The sequence below is a fragment of the Nicotiana attenuata genome, unplaced genomic scaffold, assembly GCF_001879085.1.
Source record: "Nicotiana attenuata strain UT unplaced genomic scaffold, NIATTr2, whole genome shotgun sequence".
NCBI lineage: Eukaryota > Viridiplantae > Streptophyta > Magnoliopsida > Solanales > Solanaceae > Nicotiana > Nicotiana attenuata.
Genome location: NW_017672698.1, coordinates 144,173 through 166,431, shown reverse-complemented (window position 1 = coordinate 166,431; position 22,259 = coordinate 144,173). Strand labels below are relative to the sequence as shown.

The following is a 22,259-nucleotide window of genomic DNA, read 5'->3' as shown; positions in this document are numbered from 1 at the left end:
ATGATAGAACTAGAATAGATATTTTTTGTTTCCTACTTACACGAGCCCATATCCTTGCTTTTCTATCAATTTCTAATTCTGGTCTTCCTCCCCAATCTGATATTATGGTGCCGGTATAGACCGAAATTCCGTTATGGTCCAATTCTGATCGGTAATAAATACCGGGACTTTGCAATATTTGATTGATCACAATTCTATATATTCCATTGACTATAGAAGTTCCCAGGGAATTCATTAGAGGAATGTTTCCGATAAAAATTGTTTGTTCTTGCATATCCCTACTGTTTTTCCAAATTAATCCCGCGGATACATATAATTCAGAAGAATAGGTGAGTGATTCATACACAGCATNGATTTAATCCAAACCGCGATGGTATTTTCTTGTTCCTGAATGGGTCTGTTTCATCTTTTTAGGTTTATGCTCTACTCCGGGTAAAGATCCGCCCGATTTGGATTTGTACATATAGGACAAATGCTCCCATTACCATTCTTTTTGTATTTCTTTTTTTTTTTTTCAATTCATTTTATACAAGTATCTCTTAGAGTTGAGATAACTTTGCTTGACAATTAGGATCTCTTTACAAAGAAAAAATATGAATAGCAATCATAGATATCTTACCAATCCAATTGGGTTTTTTCTAAACGGAGCCTGGATACTTCATTTTTTTAGTCCAACCAAGCCAACCATAAATTATTCTAATTGAATTATTCTAATTGATAATAGTAATATGAATCCCCTCAAAAATGGATCTAATTGCACTTCACGCTCCAAATTTTTGATGATTAAATTTATCTTTCTTGGGTGAAACGGGGGATATCTCGATCGGGGGAGAGAACGGGGAAATACCATATGACCCAATATATCTGACAAGTCGCACTATACGTCAACCCAAGATGCATCTTCCTCTCCAGGACTTCGGAAAGGAACTTTTGGAACACCAATAGGCATTAAATGAAAGAAAGAACTAAATACTATATTTCACTTTGAGGTGGAAACGTAACAATTTTTTTTATTGTCTTTATAATATTCATATTGGTTTTTATCGTATTTATTTTATCCATAGATTATAAAAATTCATAAAGAAAGACAGAATGAATAAACTCAAATTATTACGAATAGGTCTTTCTAATGATAAATAAGTATGGACTCATTCGCTCATAGAAAATGGGATTAACTCCCCCATTGCGTATTGGTACTTATCGAGTATAGAATAAATCTGCTTCTCTTTGTTCCTACGAACAGAATTGTTCCATTATTACCAACAGAATAGAACACCCTTGTTCGGAAATAATCGACTGAACAAGAGTGGTCCATAGGATAGTCATATTATAGTCTTTTCCAATGCAATAAAGTTACGTAGTGTCTATTTATCTTTGATATAAGGGGTATTTCCATGGGTTTGCCTTGGTATCGTGTTCATACCGTTGTATTGAATGATCCCGGTCGGTTGCTTTCTGTTCATATAATGCATACAGCTCTGGTTGCTGGTTGGGCCGGTTCGATGGCTCTGTATGAATTAGCGGTTTTTGATCCTTCTGATCCTGTTCTTGATCCAATGTGGAGACAGGGTATGTTCGTTATACCCTTCATGACTCGTTTAGGAATAACCAATTCATGGGGCGGTTGGAGTATCACAGGGGGGACTGTAACGAATCCGGGTATTTGGAGTTACGAAGGTGTAGCTGGAGCACATATTGTGTTTTCTGGCTTATGCTTTTTGGCAGCTATCTGGCATTGGGTGTATTGGGATCTAGAAATATTTTGTGATGAACGTACAGGAAAACCCTCTTTGGATTTGCCAAAGATCTTTGGAATTCATTTATTTCTCTCAGGGGTGGCTTGCTTTGGTTTTGGTGCATTTCATGTAACAGGCTTGTATGGTCCCGGAATATGGGTGTCCGACCCTTATGGACTAACGGGAAAAGTACAACCTGTAAATCCAGCGTGGGGCGTGGAAGGTTTTGATCCTTTTGTTCCAGGAGGAATAGCCTCTCATCATATTGCAGCAGGAACATTGGGCATATTAGCGGGCCTATTCCNTCTTAAATGTTGGAATCCTTCCCGCTATGTTCCCTACAATTTCGCCTATGTATTCTCTACTGATCGTGAGCACTTTATGTGCCATAATTCTCTCTCGAGAAACTACAATAATTTACTAGACATATTCTCTCAAACAACGCTATCTGACACTAATTCACCGGTCACTACGATCGCACCAAGGTTTCGTTATCTCTAATCCCGCCTTTAAACCCTCCGTATTGATCTCTCACATACATTAGGAGTGATGTAGTTCAACAACTACCTAAATATATACTCTCTCTCTCGAGCAATACAGAATAAATAGGCACAGTCAATTGACGGCCATTCAATCGACAACAACAAACACGTAGTTGAACAAGTAGAGAAATTCAACAGTTAAATTATATTAAAACATAACAAGAATTCATCCTCCAAGAGGTTCCATCAAAATTCTAGATAACAAATTAGATAATCATAATGGTATGCATAAGTACAATACTAGAATTCATAACCAATAACGGAAATAGGAAGAAGGAAGCAAAAAACTCGTAGAAGAATTCTCCGCTTTGCTCCTAGTGTGTGCCTCCTTAGGTCGAATCACCGGTCTCCTTAGCCTCCTTAGGTCTAAATTATGTCCAAAGTATGTCAAAAGTTGTCAAAATACCGTTTTTCCATGTATATATACCAAGTAGGGTTGTACCCAAACAGTTACACCTTCTCCTACGCGAAAAATGACACTTTTCCCAGACAGGACGTCCGCGGCCGCGGATTGGTCCGCAGACCTGACCGCGCATGATTTACCCTGTTGTCTTCGGAATTTGGAAAAACACAAAACATGAAAGTTGTAGAGCTTTGAATTAGCTTTCCAACTATTTATTGTTGTCACGACCCCAACCCCACTCGTGATGGCGCCCAACACACTGCTAAGCAAGCCCGACCAATTTAATAACCTTAACCATTTTTATACAGTTCATGAATTAATCAACACGGATAAATTACTAAGTCATAATAATGAAATTCTGAAATAGAGTTAAAACATGTGAAATCCCAAATATAAACAACTACACAACCCGAAGAATCCGCGGTACACCCGGCATAGCCAAAGTGACTGTCTTAGCATGACAGTCTAGATTAGCATGACACGGAGATAACCAGTCCATGCCCAAGATAACATCGAAGTCCACCATGCTCAATAGCAATAAATCAACTCGGTCTCCAGACCCCCAATAGTCACCAAACATGACCGGTACACATGGTCTACAACAATAGTATCGCCCACCGGGGTAGATACATGAACAGGTAAAGCAAGACACCCTCGGGACGTACCCAAATGATGAGCAAAATATGAAGACACATATGAATAGGTCCGCAAAAGCGGGAGCCGCAGATGCGGAAATGACTGAGCAGTGTTATTAAATTTCATCTTCGCGAAATTTCAAAGGGTTTCATATTTTCACTTCGGACTTGGAGAATTTGGGCGAGTTGGAAGAGAGAAATCAAGGACTTCTTTGAGGTAAGGATTTCTGAGTCTAAAATGCAATTCTAAGGTGTTATTACATGAATTTAGACTGAAAAACTAAGGATTAAGGAGTTAGAATGGAGGTTAGAGCTTGGAACTTAAGAGAGTTAAAATGGGGATTTGAGGGGTCATTTGGACTCCGATTTTGGTAATCTTTATATGTATGGACTCGTGGCGAGATAAGGAGTCCGTTGATGTTAAATTTTCTGATTTGTGAGAAGTGGGCCCGGGGCTCGGGTTTTGCTAATTTCGAGATTTTTTCTATTTTTCGATTGTTTTCGATTGGGTATTGTTCCATTGGCATATTGTGACGTATTCGTTGTAGTTTTGATCATATTCGACGCATGAGGGGGTCGATTTGAGAGGCAAAGGCATAGCGAGCTAGGATTTTGGCCGGCTTGAGGTGAGTAATAGATGTAAATGATGTTCTGAGGGTTTGAAACCCCGTATTTGCACATCGTAGCACTATATTGAGGTGACTTGCACGCCGGGTAGCGAGCGTGGGGTAGAGCACCGTTGGGGATTGTGACTTGGTCCGTCCCGGTAGATGAATATACTACGTATTTGACTGAAATTCACTTATTATCATTTTAATTGAGCTGATTGCTATATTTGGGCTTCGTGCCAATTGATTGAATCCTTCAGGGATTGTTATTACTGGTTTCTTACCATTTTTTTTACATATCATTGAACTCAGTCCTACTATTTAATACTGTTTTGCAAACCCAACCACCTTTTATTAAACTTGAAACTTAATTAATATTTTTAATGAAGTTTGGGCTGAATATTTCTATATTATTGTGCCCGAGGGGCTTATGTGATTTTGGACTGTGTTTGGGATCGGGCTGCGCGCCGCAACGGTATTGTATTGATATTGATATGAGGCCGAGGGCCTAGTTGGTGCCACGATATGGCTTATTATTGCGCTTGGGCCGTAAGGGGCCCCTCCCGGAGTCTGCACACCCCCAGTGAGCGCCGTCGACGATAAATAAATATAGCGGGCTGCACGCCGCAGCGGGTACTGGAGAGTACCGGTCTATGTGTTGCATTGCATATTTTGATTGTCATTTACTTATTTATCTGATGCGATATTTCTATAATTGTTTTCACTGATTTACCGATTCTATGCTGCTGGGTTCAGGTTGCTGTATTTATAGAATTACTTTGTGCCTATTCAAGATTTCATATTCTCAGCCTTTATTTATGTTTATTACTCACAGGGTCGGAGTACTCACATTACTCCTTGCACCTTGCGTGCAGATCCAGGTACTACTGGTGACGACCCGACCCGTCGTCTCATGAGTTACCCCTCTGTTTCCCCTATTTTATGCTTCTTCATGTTTCATTATCAGTATTTGGTATGTTATAGTTGATTTGGATTGGTTTTGGTAGAAAATGAGACACTTAGTCTCGTTTAAGAAGGCTTAAGTTGGAAAAGTCAATCGGACATTGACTTATGAGTTGGAAGGCTCGGATGTGATTTCCGGTGATTCGGTTAGCTTCGGGAAGTGATTTGTGACTTAGGAGTGTGATCGGAATTGATTTTGGAGGTCCGGTGTAGAATTAGGCTTGAATTGGCGAAGTTTAGTATTTTGGCGAATTCCGGTTGATGGGTGAGATTTTGATACGAGGGTCGGAATGGAATTTCGAGAGTTGATGTAGCTCCGTTAGGTGATTTTGGATATGTGTGCAAATTTTCAGGTCATTCGGACGTCGTTTGGTCGGGTTTTTGATCGAAAGTGCATTTCGGATGTTTTGAGAAACTTAGGCTTGAATTCAATGAGTTTTGAGTAATTTGATGTTGTTTGAGGTGTTTTGATGATTGGAGCAAGTTTGAATGATGTTATGGGATATGTTGGTGCTTTTGGTTGAGGTCCCGGGGGCCTCGGGGTGATTTCGGATGGCTATCGGGAAGTTTGGAGTTGTAAAAATGCAGCAGAAAATTGCAGAGAACTTTTGTCCTATGCGATCGCAAAGGGAGTCATGCGATCGCATAGAAGGATTTTGAGGGGATGTTGAATTGTTCAATGCAATCGCATATAGTAGGTTGCGATCGCACAGTGTTAGGTGTTGATGCATTGCGATCGCAGAGCATATGTTACGATCGCATAAGGTATTTTGGAGGCTGGAATTTTTTGTACTATGCGATCGCGGAGGCAAGGATGCGATCGCATGGAGTTAGCTACAGTGACCTGGGCAGAATGTTTTAAAATATTTCATCCGCGATTTTGGGGCTCATTTACTCCATTGTTGGTCTTTTTGAGAGCTTTTTGGAGGAAATTGAAGAGGGATTCAAGGAGAATCGATTGGAGGTAAGATTTTTGAACTTAAAACTCGTTCTTATTGTGAAATCCATCTAGAAATTCATGGGAATTAAGCCTAAAATTGAAGAACTAGGGCTTGAGAATTTGAAATTTGATTTGGGCACTTGATAGGCCATTTGAGCTCGGATTTGAGAGTTCTTGGTATGTATGAACTCGTGGCGAGATAAGGAATCCGATGATGTTAATTTCCTGATTTTTCGAGAAGTGGGCCCGGGGCTCGGGTTTTGCTAATTTCGAGATTTTTTATATTTTTCGATTGTTTTCGATTGGGTATTGTTCCCTTGGCATATTGTGATGTATTCGCTCTGATTTTGGTTAGATTCGACGCGCGTGGAGGCCGGTTTGAGGGGCAAAGGTGTCGCGAGCTAGAGATTTCACCGGTTCGAGGTGAGTAATGATTGTAAATGATATCCTGGGTGTTTGAAACCCCGGATTGCACACCGTAGTGTTATATTGAGGTGACTTGCACGCCGGATAGCGAGCGTGGGGTAGAGCACCGTTGGGGATTGTGACTTGGTCCGTCCCGGTTGTTGATTTTACCGCGTATTTGACTGAAACTTATTTGATATTATCATGATTTGGGCTGATTGCCATACTTGGGCTTCGTGCCAATTATTTGAACCCCTCCGGAGATTTTTATCACTCTTTCCTCACCATTTGATATACTACTTGAACTCAGTCCTTTTGATTATACTGTTTTTGCAAACTCAGCCGTTTTAATCGATTTGTGAGACTTTACTGATATTTCACTGTTGTCTGGGCTGAGAACTATTATTTTATTGATGCCCGAGGGGCTTATGATATTTTCTGGACTGAGTGAGGCTTTCAGGCTTTGAGCGTGAGGTGAGGAGGCTTCTAGGCCTCGAGTGATATGTGAGGAGGCTTTCAGACTTCGAGTGATATGTGAGGAGGCTCTCAGGCCTCGAGTGATATGTGAGCAGGCTTTCAGGCCTCGAGTGATATGTGAGGAGGCTTTCAGGCCTTGAGTGTATATGTGAGGAGGCTTTCAGGCCTCGAGCGATATGTGAGGAGGCTTTCAGGCCTCGAATGTGATGTGAGAAGGTTTTCAGGCCTCATGTTGATATGTACAGGCTTTCAGGCCTTATGATGATATAGCGCTTGGGTTGTAGGAGCTCCTCCGGAGTCTGCACCCCCACAGTGAGCACGGGTATCCATGTGATTTGAGAGTGAGCCCGAGGGGCTGATGTTGTACTGTGTGACTGATACTGAGCCCGAGGGGCTGATACCGTTCTGAGTGATGTGATACTGTGCTCGAGGGGCTGATACTGTTCTGAGCGATTGATATTGAGCCCAAGAGGCTGGTACTATTTTTTGAGATGTGCCCGAGGGGCGTACTTTTATGTGCTCATCTTGCATATTTATTTGCCCTTTTTACCTGTTATACTGTGGTATTTATGCCCGAGGGCGGATTTTTCTGTGCTTATCAGCACTAACTGTTTTGAAATCGTTTCCATAATTATTGAAAAGATCATTTTCAAAGGACATTTGAACTGAGCCAAGATATTTCTAAAGATGTCACAGATTTTACTGTTTTCTCAGAAAATTGTACCCGGCTTCTATATAGCATGTTGGTTGCTTTACGTAATTTCTTGCTGCTCAGTTATTATTTACTTTTATTACTCACTGAGTTGGAGTACTCACTTTACTCCCTGCACCTTGCGTGCAGATACAGGTATTTATTCACCCGGTAGCGGGTTTTGAGCTGGTTGAAGATTTTCCTATCATAGCTGAGCAAGGTGACCGCCAACGTTCGCGGCACCGGATTTCTTCCTTTGATTCTAAAATTCTATTATGTATATTACTGGTCTTGTAGTTGTATTTAGACTCCTCTAGATGCTCGTGACTTGTGACACCCCGGTTTGGGCTGTGTTTGGTTGTACTTGCACTAAGTAATATTATTGAATGATCTTTAAAATTGTTTATTCATGATTATCTATTTTTGAAAGAGGCAATTAGGGTTAGTTGGCTGGCCTTGTCTTCACGAGAGGCGCCATCACGACCGGAGCGGGGTTTGGGTCGTAACAAGTTGGTATCAGAGCCTAGGTTACTAGGTCTCACGAGTCATGAGCAGGTTTAGTAGAGTCTCGCGGATCGGTACGGAGACGTCTGTATTTATCCTCGAGAGGCTGCAGAACCTTTAGGAAAACTTCACATTCTTGAATTCTTATCGTGCGTCCTTGATTCAGCTTGAAAAGAAACTCTTGAAATTCCTTCCACGTGGCGGTATGCGCACGTGAGCGCTCAGTGTCAGATGTGCCTTGATGGCTTATGATTCCCCGATCAAGGGGCGAGATATGATCTTTGTGAGTTTGATGTTGGGCCAGTCTGGAGGACTTGAGGCCGGATCTTGCCTTTGGCTTGAGCACTGAGGTGCTGATTATGTGAGCAAGTGTTTTGAACTTATATGTTCGGTATTGTTCCTATTAGCCGGAATGGCGGTTGGATGTTCATGTGATGAGTATGTTAGTACAGCGAGATGTATTTATATGACTTGGTAGTGACGAAGAAGTCTGATGGATAATAGATGAACTGTTAAGTGTTCAATTCCTATGGTGATTTGATGTGTAGCCCCGAGTTGTGGGCGCGTGGTGAATATTTTCGTGTCTCCTAGTTGGGGAGAGAAGTGCATTTCATGTGGCGGTATGAGTTTAGGCCCAGGAAGACTAAACGACTGTGTAATGTGTATGACGGTGGAAGGTATGCAGAAATACTAAATTGAGGCGAAGCAGGTGGGTTATCTCCTGCGGAGTGTTCTTAAGTGATATGATCCTTATGTGTATGTTAGAAGATCTCATGTGTAATTGAAAAGTACGAGTTGAAATTTGAAAATTTGGGTCGCTTAAGAGAGTGGACTCAACTGATGTGGGGATGAATACGAGATTTGCAGAGGATTTCAGTACTAGATGATCTATGTTTTTCACAAACTTGTAGATGATTTGAGTTTAATCTCACTATGGTATCGTGGCATCATTAGAGTAAAAATGTTATGGGCTATCGAGTGTGTCCTGATATATGGCTTCGAGCCAAGTTGGGGAGGTTGCTGTTGATTAGCTGATTGCACGGTTAGGTGCTATGTTGGTTCCAGTTTGGGGCGTGCGAGTGAGTTAGCTATGGCTAGAGTAAAGGAAAAATTGTGACAGAGGTCATACTACGCCTTATAGAGTATGAGAATCACGGAATGTCTAGAGTGTTATTGGCAAAGAATGCTCGGTGCATGGAGCAGGGAGATGTTTGTTTGTACTGGAATGAGGTCATATCCTGCGGTGTCAGAGTGCTAATAAGGCACGGGTGGTTATGTCCGTTTAATCAGGTAAATTGCAGTTCGAATAAGAAGTAAATGACTCTCGATAATGGTTTTAATGTGTTCAAGATTCTACAGGTAACAATTAGGTGTCTTAAGGTTGTGTATGTGGTTAGAGACTGTGTTTTCATTGGAAAAGGTCAAGACTTGTGGTATTTTTATGTTGATTATGGGATCCTATGTATCGTCATCTGGAAAGTAAAGGTAACGAATTCGGATTCGCAGGAAGATCTTCAGAGTAAAGTATTCTGGAATGTGGTATTTCTGGGAACAGTTGAAAGAGTATTCAGTGGCCTACGGGTCTTAGACAGTGTGGTCTTATGTTCGAGTCTCGTGTGGTAAGCCTAGGTTGAGGCGTTGTGATTCTACAACAAGGGAGAAATATCAAGTGGATGGTGAATCAAAAGGGAAATTAGATAGATAGAATAGCTTCATAGTGGACCGAATCGGTATGGTAAGGATATGATTAATAATTCGTATGTGTTCGAGGTAATGAGCCCTTACAGGTATTGTGCAGCAAAGCTCTTGAGTTCAGACAGCTTGTTATTTGGTCTAGTTAGAAGGATTATGTCCTGACAGTTTAGCTTGTGCAAATGGAATTGGGAGAAAATCCTTGTTGGGTTTCATCGTGGTTTGGAGGTGTATATTTTCTATGAACATGCGGAGCAAGGAATGTGTAATAACTTTTCTTTTAGATGGGATCAATGGAAGTCCTTGACTAGTTGAGTACGTAGATGTTTGTGGTTAGGAAAAGGGAGATGGAGTTCTCATGTTATCCTAGTGTGGTATGGTATATGCGATATGTTGTTGAGGATTGGGATTCGTGTGTGTAAGGTTACGGTTCAGTTCTGAATGGTGAGTCATTAAATTCTTAAGCAGCACGGGCAGTTTTAGGTGATTAGAGGATCGAGCTTCAGATGATTAGGGTGAATAATCTTCAAATGACTAAGGAAATGGTATTGCTAGTCATAGTGATTTGACGAGGGTATATGTTTCAGAAAAAAAAAGGTAATGTGATTAAGTTGATGGCACAAGGGAAATTTCAGAATATATTTCGGGGAATGATTGGGTACTTGAGGTGTGATATGTATTCATACGGCGGAATTCGGGACCAGGTATGGTGATTCGTGTGATATATGGAGTTGGAAACTGGGAGTTCTCAGGTACAGACTATGTAGTGGTTGTGGATCGTGTGTATTGGTACCGTTAGCGGCTATTGGGATTTGGAGGCCCGAGTGGACCTTTCTTTGCATGGTATGTTAGATTTTGATATAATGTTGGGGTGTGGACTGGCTGTCTCAGCGTTGGGTTATTCTAGACTATTACACTATGGGCTATGCCGGAAAATGCCACGGGTTGAGTGGCGAGGTGCATCGGATTATGTTCTAGCAGAGTGGTTTGTATTCCAAAGACCAACGGATGGTTGGGGGAGGACTGCTTTTCTTAAATGGGCCTTCATGATGGATGTCAGTGCAGAGGTTTCTACCATTGGTTCAGTTCCGGTATTGAGGGACTTTTCGGATGCGTTTCTTGTGGCCGGGCATGTCGCCGGGCGAGGTTGTGGATTTCGATATTGATTTGGTGTCGGGCACCGTATGGTACGGCTCCGGCAGGAGTTGTAGTAGTGGAAGGAGCAACTTCAGGCTCCTTGGTAATGAGTTCGTTGGCAGGCTGATGTGGCTACGTATGCAGCTTGACTTGCTTTTCGGTGTTTTGAGATGTTATGATTTGTTGGTTATGGGCACATGTGGTGCGGTTCTGCCGGGGATTCATAGTGAAGGTCGAGCGGGAAGAGTAATTGGGTGTTGCTCGGTAGATGGAGTATTGGTTATGACCTATCAGGTTGCGTGTCGTAGGTTATTTGAATCACCGTAGGTGTAATGAATTGCTTTGGTTTCAGACACCAAATTGTGCGTGGATGTTGATTTTGAGCATACTGACTTGAGGCGTTTCATGTGTAACAATGTTTGGATAGGATCGCGCATTGTGGCGAGGCCACGTGGAGATATGACCTTTCGGGGTTGATTCAGGTGTTCTATTTCTATGATGCGAGACGGGGTCTCAGCCTTGTGTTATGATGGTACTGATGAGCTTGAGGTACAGCTCTTTCGTTTGAGTCATTTTTCATGATTTGAGTATGTTAAGACAGTTTTTTATTGGTGCGTGTATTATGCAAGTTGTGGCTTAGGCCTGTATTGAGGTGTCATATCACTAGAGTGATGTGTTGGATTCGAGGTGATTGTTGGGGTCATTAATGAATACGAACAGATTTGATTTCAGCTTGTTGGAAGGATAATATCGAGGTTTGGCTCGGAAAATCTGTTGTGGTATTAGTCAAAAGAGAAGTGGATTCATGATGGTTGATCTGAGAAATGGTTATGGTTTGTTGCGTGTCCCATTCATCGTTGGCAGTATACGAAAGTGTTGGAATAAGACTTTAGCTAATAAGGGATTTTCTATCGGCAATTGGTTGTTGTGGGCAACTGCTGTGAATAGAAGCTATTATTTCGAGTGCTTGGATGATGTAGTATATCATATGATTTCACCTGAGGTTGCAGGTATGGGTTATTACAGCTGGTTCGGACTATTCAAAGTAGAGGTGTGAGGTTTTGATCGTAATGATGGTTTCAGAAGTGAAAAGGTAGTTCTATGATTTATGGGCTAGACTGGATTGTGTAATTTCGGTTAAAATGTGTTATCGGACCTATATGAGATAGGGTGACGTGGGATCACCCTTGGTAAGGTTATTCAGCTGTTGGTTGGCTTCTAGGACAACTCTGAGTACGCTCGAGGACGAGCGTTGGTTTAAGTTGGGGAGGATGTGACGACCCGACCCGTCGTCTCATGAGTTACCGCTCCATTTCCCCCATTTTATGCTTCTTCATGTTTCATTATCAGTATTTGGTGTGTTATAGTTGATTTGGATTGATTTTGGTAGAAAATGAGACACTTAGTCTCTTTTAAGAAAGCTTAAGTTGGAAAAGTCAACCGGACGTTGACTTATGAGTTGGAAGGCTCGGATGTGATTTCCGGTGATTCTGTTAGCTTCGGGAAGTGATTTGTGACTTAGGAGTGTGATCGGAATTGATTTTGGAGGTCCGATGTAGAATTAGGCTTGAATTGGCGAAGTTAGTATTTTGGCGAATTCCGGTTGATGGGTGAGATTTTGATCCGAGGGTTGGAATGGAATTCCGAGAGTTGCTGTAGCTTCGTTAGGTGATTTTGGATACGTGTGCAAATTTTCAGGTCATTCGGATGTTGTTTGGTCGGGTTTTTGATCGAAAGTGCATTTCGGAAGTTTTGAGAAACTTAGGCTTGAATTCGATGAGTTTTGAGTAATTTGATGTTGTTTGAGGTGTTTTGATGATTGGAGCAAGTTTGAATGATGTCATGGGATATGTTGGTGCTTTTGGTTGAGGTCCCGGGGGCCTCGGGGTAATTTCGGATGGCTATCGGGAAGTTTGGAGTTGTAAAAATGTAGCAGAAAATTGCAGAGAACTTTTGTCCTATGCGATCGCAGAGGGAGTCATGCGATCGCATAGAAGGATTTTGAGGGGATGTTGAATTGTTCAATGCGATCGCATATAGTGGGTTGCGATCGCACAATGTTAGGTGTTGATGCATTGCGATCGCAGAGCATATGTTGCGATCGCATAAGGTATTTTGGAGGCTGGAATTTTTTGTACTATGCGATCGCGGAGGCAAGGATGCGATCGCATAGAGTTAGCTACAGTGACCTGGGCAGAATGTTTTAAAACATTTCATCCGCGATTTTGGGGCTCATTTACTCCATTGTTGGTCTTTTTGAGAGCTTTTTGGAGGAAATTGAAGAGGGATTCAAGGAGAATCGATTGGAGGTAAGATTTTTGAACTTAAAACTCGTTCTTATTGTGAAATCCATCTAGAAATTCATAGGAATTAAGCCTAAAATTGAAGAACTAGGGCTTGAGAATTTGAAATTTGATTTGGGCACTTGATAGGCCATTTGAGCTCGGATTTGAGAGTTCTTGGTATGTATGAACTCATGGCGAGATAAGGAATCCGGCGATGTTAATTTCCTGATTTTTCGAGAAGTGGGCCCGGGGCTCGGGTTTTGCTAATTTCGAGATTTTTGATATTTTTTGATTGTTTTCGATTGGGTATTGTTCCCTTAGCATATTGTGATGTATTCGCTCTGATTTTGGTTAGATTCGACGCGCGTGGAGGCCGGTTTGAGGGGCAAAGGCGTCGCGAGCTAGAGATTTCATCGGTTGGAGGTGAGTATTGATTGTAAATGATATCCCGAGGGTTTGAAACCCCGGATTTGCACACCGTAGTGTTGTATTGAGGTGACTTGCACGCCGGATAGCGAGCGTGGGGTAGAGCACCGTTGGGGATTGTGACTTGGTCCGTCCCGGTTGTTGATTTTACCGCGTATTTGACTGAAACTTATTTGATATTATCATGATTTGGGCTGATTGCCATTCTTGGGCTTCGTGCCAATTATTTGAACCCCTCCGGGGATTTTTATCACTCTTTCCTCACCATTTGATATACTACTTGAATTCAGTCCTGTTGATTATACTGTTTTTGCAAACTTAGCCGTTTTAATCGATTTTTGAGACTTTACTGATATTTCACTGCTGTCTGGGCTGAGAACTATTATTTTATTAATGCCCGAGGGGCTTATGATATTTTCTGGACTGAGTGAGGCTTTCAGGCTTTGAGCGTGAGGTGAGGAGGCTTCCAGGCCTCGAGTGATATGTGAGGAGGCTTTCAGGCCTCGAGTGATATGTGAGGAGGCTCTCAGGCCTCGAGTGATATGTGAGGAGGCTTTCAGGCCTTGAGTGATATGTGAGGAGGCTTTCAGGCCTCTAGTGTATATGTGAGGAGGCTTTCAGGCCTCGAGCGATATGTGAGGAGGCTTTCAGGCCTCGAGTGTGATGTGAGAAGGCTTTCAGGCCTCATGTTGATATGTACAGGCTTTCAGGCCTTATGATGATATAGCGCTTGGGCTGTAGGAGCCCTTCCGGAGTCTGCACCCCCACAGTGAGCGCGGGTACCCATGTGATTTGAGAGTGAGCCCGAGGGGCTGATGTTGTACTGTGTGAATGATACTGCGCCCGAGGGGCTGATACCGTTCTGAGTGATGTGATACTGTGCCCGAGGGGCTGATACTGTTCTGAGCGATTGATATTGAGCCCAAGGGGCTGGTACTGTTTTGAGATGTGCCCGAGGGGCGTACTTTTATGTGCTCATCTTGCATATTTGTTTGCCCTTTTTACCTGTTATACTGTGGTATTTATGCCCGAGGGCGGATTTTTCTGTGCTTATCAGCACTAACTGTTTTGAAATCATTTCCGTAATTATTGAAAAGATCATTTTCAAAGGAGATTTGAACTGAGCCAAGATATTTGTAAAGATTTCACAGATTTCATTGTTTTCTCAGAAAATTGTACCCGGCTTCTATACAGCATGTTGGTTGCTTTACGTGATTTCTTGCTGCTCAGTTATTATTTACTTTTATTACTCACTGAGTTGGAGTACTCACTTTACTCCCTGCACCTTGCATGCAGATGCAGGTATTTGTTCACCCGGTAGTGGGTTTTGAGCTGGTTGAAGATTTTGCTATCATAGCTGAGCAAGGTGACCGCCAGCGTTCAGGGCACCAGATTTCTTCCTTTGATTCTAAAATTCTATTCTGTATATTATTTGCCTTGTAGTTGTATTTAGACTCCTCTAGATGCTCGTGACTTGTGACACCTCGGTTTGGGCTGTGTTTGGTTGTACTTCCACTAAGTAATATTATTGAATCATCTTTAAAATTGTTTATTCATGTTTATCTATTTTTGAAAGAAGCAATTAGGGTTCGTTGGCTGGCCTTGTCTTCACGAGAGGCGCCATCACAACCGGAGCGGGGTTTGGGTCGTGACATGAGGCTGAGTGAGGACTTCTCTGCCTAGCACCATATTTGGGAGTTTCAAGGTAGCTGCATTGGACGTTCGCAGTCCTGATCTTCCTTATATCTTATTTATTTTATTTCCGCATTTCTAGAGAACGATATGTAGTAGGTTGATACTCATGTATTAGAGTCAGACTTGTGACACCGGATTCTTCGGGCTGTGTAGTTGTTTATATTTGGGATTTCGCATGTTTTAACTCTATTTCAGAATTTCATTATTATGACTTAGTAATTTATCCGTGTTGATTAATTCATGAACTGTATACAAATGGTTAAGGTTATTAAATTGGTCGGGCTTGCCTAGCAGTGTGTTGGGCGCCATCACGATCGGGGTTGGGGTCGTGACAATTGTGTAGCCCAAACAGAGTTATGTGCATTTTACTAGACAGTGCGCAATATGCCTACTCGATTCTTCGTTTCGTTGCTCTATCATCAGTTGATCCCCGAATACGATCCCGGCTTAATTCCTTGGGTTTTTACTCGGACTTCAAAGCTCCAAATCACTTGAATTCATTCCATAACATCTATATATCTCGGAATCGCTCCTACAAGGCATAAAACACACAATTAGTGCAAAACACTAGCGATTAAAGCGCAAACTCAACTAAAGTGCAGTAAATTAGAGTGTAATAATCGACTAAAATATGTAATTATAGCCTATCATCAACACCCCACACTTAAACCATTGCTCGTCCTCGAGCAATCATACTACAATTTATATAGACACGACATTTTTAAACAATTCTCCTAACTCGTCACACCAAGAATACTTAAAATAGACTAAGCACTAAAGCGTAACATCTTCACCTCAATATTTGACTCGCAAGTACCACGCATTATTCACAACTCACCCACTTACTCTAACATAGAGGTCACTGACATTACCTCTCCTTCATGAATCAAGTGCCCTCACACAACAAAAAAGAGTAGTTCCACATAATAAAATTTAAGAACACTTAGGAACTCAAGATCGAAAGAATTCACTCACTCTCAGAAATAACATTCATATGCCACAAAAGATGCACCATAGGCTTGCCCGTAGTGTATCTACTAATCGAGCTCATTCAGTCTAGGATCAAGTAGGACTTTATTTGGTTTTCATGTAGGCTGCGGGACGGGTAGGATACATTTAGATATAAGAGTGACTGCACCTCCCTAAGCACTTCAATACATATACTTTAACATTCAAACCTCATACTTATGTCAAACCAAACTCCACCTTCAGCTCAATGTATATTACCCTATACTTCTTTAAGCACAATTACATCAAGAGTCAGCACTTATCAAGGAATATTTTTTTCCAATGCAATACAACTATTTTTTTTTTCAAAACAGTGCACCTTTCTCCTTATTTCATTAGTTCCACTCAAAAGCCAAACCAGGCACCCCAAATTTTAACTTTTACATAGTTCATAAACAATTCAAGTGCTCATGAGAGGTAACAATGATTCAAATAGATGGTTAATTCAAACAAATGGGTAAGGCTTGTAATGTGGTTGCCCAAGAAACAGGATTACAGGCTCAAAGGGGTTAACTAAGATACATAACAATTAGGCGGGTAAAATATACATATCTGGCTCAACAAAGAAACGCCTATATCACTTCCAAGACTGAACAAACTACAATTTTGCTTTGCAAACACACGGGGCAAGTTCTAGGCTTCAAATGCAATGCACAGAATAACACCCAAACCTCACACACACATGGCACATAACTCACTCATGATTGGTTTCATCAAGACACTCTAGTCAAAGCAGTTAAGCAAAGTTAAGACCATACAATTTCAGGTACTTATACAAGAGTCAAAAACTGAGCCTAAGCGTCACAACCAGAGTATTTACTATTCTCGAGGCATAACAAAGTTAAGAGATATCGCTGCAATTCAATTCATCTCACACTAGCTCCTACTCCTAAAAAAATAAAACTAACTACACCCGGTTCAAACAAGACCCTTGGAAAAGAACCGCGACACAAAGAAAAACCAAGAGGTAATTGCTATACTACCTGACAACAGAAAATCTTTTTGTCTTTTTCTTTAAACTTATATCCCTTAAGAAAATTGTCTAATAGATCCATCGTCGGGAAAAGTCCAATCTTTTTTTTGTTTTTCTAAGAAAAATAAAAAAAATATTCAATTAAACTAACACAACTAAAATAGCATAGAAAGTCACCCAGACAATCTCCTCACCCCACACTTAAAATTGTGCATTGTCCCCAATACACATCATAACTATAAGAGGGTAAAAGAAACTCCCTAGTAGGCCAGAGGCCGAAGCACTAGCAGCTCATGGGGTACTCATACTTCTCCCAGGCTTGGTCCTTCGTGCGGGTACCTCACACTTAGTTCCAACCATCTGGTTTGATGTTGCATCCTTCCAATAGCTTTGCTTTCCATACTCCTAGAAAATCAAAAATTGACACTACAAAAATAATACAAATAAAAATAATAATAAAAAAATTAATAAATAAAAAAAAGCAGTAAAGCTGGATTGTCTCCCAATAAGCGCTTGATTTAACATCGCGGCACAACGCGAATCACTTTTTGTCTCCACCTCGAGCTTATGAATTGAACCCCAAGTTTTGCTTCAAGCTTATGATTATGATCTTGGGGCGGTGGAACGAATCTAACTGGCCCAAGGAAATAATGTAGTATTCTGCACTCGTTAGCCTTTATATGAGGTATGTAATCCTGACTTTCTGGCAAGAAAAATTCCAAAATATATGCACCTTGTTCCTCATTACATGACTCTTCAATTGGTTCGGATGACTCTATTTCCATATCATCATCCAAACACAATGTGGAAAAATGCTTGGAGTGTGGACCAATGCGCTCACACACATGAACTTCAGGACTTTCAGCATCCTCAACATCAATGATACTAGATTCAACAAAATGTATATCCTTAATGTCCTTGGCTGACTCTAGTCTCACTTCTTCAACATCGCCATCCTCAAATTCTAGTTGGTTAGATTGTTGGTTTTCTACTCTGACCTCCTCCGTTTGCACCTCAATTTTGGCATCTAATTCATGCTCTTCTTGGCTACTATCCACAATATTGGCTTGTTGAGCGTTAACTACCTCAACTAGTTGACTCACTTGTGTGTCCAAGTTGCGAATAGCAGCATCTTGACTTTGTATGTGCAGTTGTTTCTCATTATTTTGTTCCACACGGCACCTTTATCCTTGATCTCTTTCACGTCATCATCCCTGGGTTCTTTGTTCCTATTAACTTCACAAGAAAAAGAAGAACCATCAAAGTAAGGGGTTGGGGGAAGATAAGAAATATAAGCACAACCATAAAAGTGACCATCTTGACCACCACACATCACATACATTCCACACATAAGATTGAGTTGGTGCACATAACTCGCTCTCGGGAATATTTTGATAATTTTGCCATGGGTGGTTTTCTTCATAATATGCATAAGGAGGATTAAAAGTAGAAATACCAACATCCAAACTCCCATAATTCCAGGATGCCATGTTTCTCAAATTAACAAGTAAAACAAAAACATAAAAAAAATCAAATACAACAAAACAAAACTAAAAGTTCAAACTTGCAACCTAGCAATATGTACACCTACAGCTACACCGTTAGTTCCCCGGCAACGGCGCCAAAATTTGATCACGCCCAACTCTAGTCCTAAAAAGGATAAGCGGTCGCTGCAAATATAATCCGATCTAAAAGTCCGGAGTCGAATCCCACAGAGAACTAAGGTTTCTCCATAATTGTTCAATATCGCTAAGAAGACAAGCCCGAATAAATTTCTAAGTTATAAAGATTAAGATTCTTATATCTAACTAATTAACTAAGAAACTAATGCAGTAAATTAACAACTAAAGATACTAAGGGTTGAAGATTAAATTTAGGAGGTCTAGAGTTATGATTTCCCAAAATGTTAGAATCCTTCCCGCTATGTTCCCTACAATTTTGCCTATGTATTCTCTACTAATCGTGAGCACTTTAGGTGCCATAATTCTCTCTTGAGCAACTACAACAATTTACTAGACATATTCTCTCAAACTACGCTATCTGGCACTAATTCACCGCTCACTACGATCGCACCAAGGTTTCGTTATCTCTAATCTCGCCTTTAAACCCTCTGTATTGATCTCTCACATACGTTAGGAGTGATGTTGTTCAACAACTACCTAAATATATACTCTCTCTCGAGAAGTACACACTAAATAGGCACAGTCAATTGATGGCCATTCAATCAACATCAACAAACACGTATTTGAACAAGTAGAGAAATCCAACGGTTAAATTATATTAAAACATAACAAGAATTCATCCTCCTAGAGGTTCCATCAAACCCCTAGATAATAAATTAGCTAATCATAATAGTATGTATAACTACAATACTAGAACTCATAACCAATAATGGAAATAGGAAGAAGGAAGTGAAAAACTCGTAGAAGAATTCTCCGCTTTGCTCCTAGTGTGTTCTTGCCTCCTTAGGTTGAATCTCTGGTCTCCTTAGCCTCCTTAGGTCGAAATTATGTCCAAAGTATGTCAAAAGTCCGCAAAATACCATTTTTTCCATGTATATATATACTAAGTAGGGTTGTTCCCAAACAATTACACCTTCTCTATGCGAACAAGGACACTTTTCCTGGACAGGACGTCCGCGGCCGCGGATTGGACCGCGGACCTGACCGCAAAGCACTTGTTTGGAATTTAGAAAAACATAAAACATTAAAGTTGTAGCCCTTTGAGTTAGATTTCCAACCATATATTCTGATTGCCAAATGGAATTTTGAGCGAAAAGTTATGTGCATTTTACTAGACAGTGCGCAATATGCCTACTCGATTCTTCGTTTTGTTGCTCTATCATCTATTGATCTCCGAATACGATCCCGGCTTAATTCCTTGGGCTTTTACACAGACTTCAAAGCTCCAAATCACTTGAATGCATTCCATAACATCTATATAGCTCGGAATCACTCCTACAAGGCATAAAACACATAATTAGTGCAAAACACTAGCGATTTTAAAGTGCAAACTCAACTAAAGTGCAGTAAATTAGAATGTAATAATCGACTAAAATACGTAATTATAGCATATCATCATTTATTCTTCTAAATTTTTGAGATGCTAAGTGTTAATAATATTTTCATAATTAGTTTTTTAAATAATTTCTTTTCAACTAATATAGCCAACCCATTTAATCTTTCTTGAGACATTATCGATCTTAACTAAGGTCAATAATGTTAATTTTGAAAAACTTCTTTCGCTGAGACAAATGTTATGGGAACTGTTAATATTATTCTATAAGCAATAAAGCATTTGGAAAAGAAAAGTCTTTTTATGTAATTGAGTATGTCGATTAGAGTACTATCTTTAACTTATACTATTTCCCTTATCAAATCAATTCCAATTCACACGTTAAATATGCATACTACCCATCTTTAAGCAAATCAAACAGTTACTTTATTTACATAGCAAAAAAAAACTCCTTTTATATGAGAAAAAGGTACTAAATATATTTTTTTAAAATACCTATAAACCTATTATTTCTAAAAAATGGGGCCTCCTAAATTTGGAGGCACTTGCCTTATTAACTACAACATTAGAACCGGCTAGGAGGACATTATATAGGCATTTGGACATAGAAAATATGAAAAATAAATAAGTTATGGAGTTAAGTTCAGAAAGAGTATTTATAATTTGAAATTGTGTTTAGATATAAACTTTATTTGAAAATATATTGTAGCCTTATGAAGAAAAATGAACTTTTACATGAAAGTTGGATGAAACCTAATTTTTCAAATTTCTAATCACATCTTCGAAAAATACAAAATTGGCCGGTCGGGCGAACCTAATTGTATTCGCTAGCCAACACACACACACACACACACATATATATATATGCATATATATATATATATATATATATATATATATATATATATATATATATATATATATATATATATATATATTTCTTAATTTTTTTAGGAGTTTGGAGGGGGAGCGGGGGGGGGGGTTTCGTTTCCTCTCTCTGGCCTTGCCTGGGCCTGAGATTAGCTATTGGGCTCAAGTTAGGTTTCACTGTAAAAAATGCACGGGACGCCCTATTTGGTCGTCCCCATTTAACCTATACCCATATTTTTAAAATTATTTAACCAATACCCTAATTTTGTCAACATCAGATGTATCCTCTTCTTCTTCCTGATCTATGCGCTCCTTTCTTCCTCCTCTTCTTCTTCTTTTCTCTCTCAAACACATGAGACTTTGTGTAAGTATTATTATAGTAAAAAAGACTTCACTAGACTAGTGACTTGTTGAATCAACTTGCATTATTTGTTCGATCAACGTGATGGAAGGCAACAAGAACCGCATGAGTAAACAAGATTTTCCTTCAGATGATCATTTTGTTGGCCCTTCTAAAGGAGTGCAGTACTAGCGTGTAATGAATGAGGAGGCAAAAGCACTGCTCAGGCAGATAATGAAACAAGATTCTTCCCCCTAGGTTAGAGAACTTCAGCAACAGTACTCCTGAAAGTATACTCCTTTGCAAGTGCAACTTCAGCTGTCGGAGCTCAAGACTTGCCTCCTGTTTCACATAACTATAAATACTTGCAGCTTCAGCTGTTGGAGCTCCTAGAATAATCGAGCTGAAGTTCAGCAAATATAAGCAAAAACTCCAGCTCCTAGAATGCTGAAGTTTAGCAAATGCAAAATAAACTTCAGCTCCTAGAATGCTGAAGTTCAGCAAATAGAAAACAAACTTCAGCTCCTAGAATGCTGAAGTTCAGCGATTACAAAACAAAAATTTCAGCAAAAACACGTTGTAATTTACAAAACATGCTGAAGTTTGCGTGATTGCCTTTGCTACTTTAGGCCCGTATGTCTGAAATTACCCGAAAAGTGGGTACGCTTGCAATTTTTTTTGCAAAGCGGGTATAAGTTAAAAGGTGACTCAAAAATTGGATATAGATGCAAAGGAATTTTTACATACCTATACACTATTGGAAACTTTATTACCCTCCCTACTAAAGTTTCAATTTAACTACCTCCTATATACAATATTACCAATTATGTACACTTGAGGAGTTAAATGAGTATCCATTTATATTAGGAGTTAATTATTTCCCATCCTTATTCTCTCTCCCTCATGCGGCTCTT

General features: G+C 40.2%; 1 protein-coding gene across 1 annotated transcript; it reads left to right on the top strand.

Moving 5' to 3' along the window:
* Positions 1 to 521: 521 nt before the first annotated feature.
* Positions 522 to 21,796, top strand: LOC109214167 (photosystem II CP47 reaction center protein-like). The gene is made up of 2 exons (XM_019378058.1): positions 522 to 2,049; positions 21,717 to 21,796. Exons 1-2 carry the CDS (start codon positions 1,395 to 1,397, stop codon positions 21,794 to 21,796), a joined length of 735 nt encoding a protein of 244 aa, XP_019233603.1. The 5' UTR covers positions 522 to 1,394.
* The last annotated feature ends 463 nt before the right edge of the window (positions 21,797 to 22,259 follow it).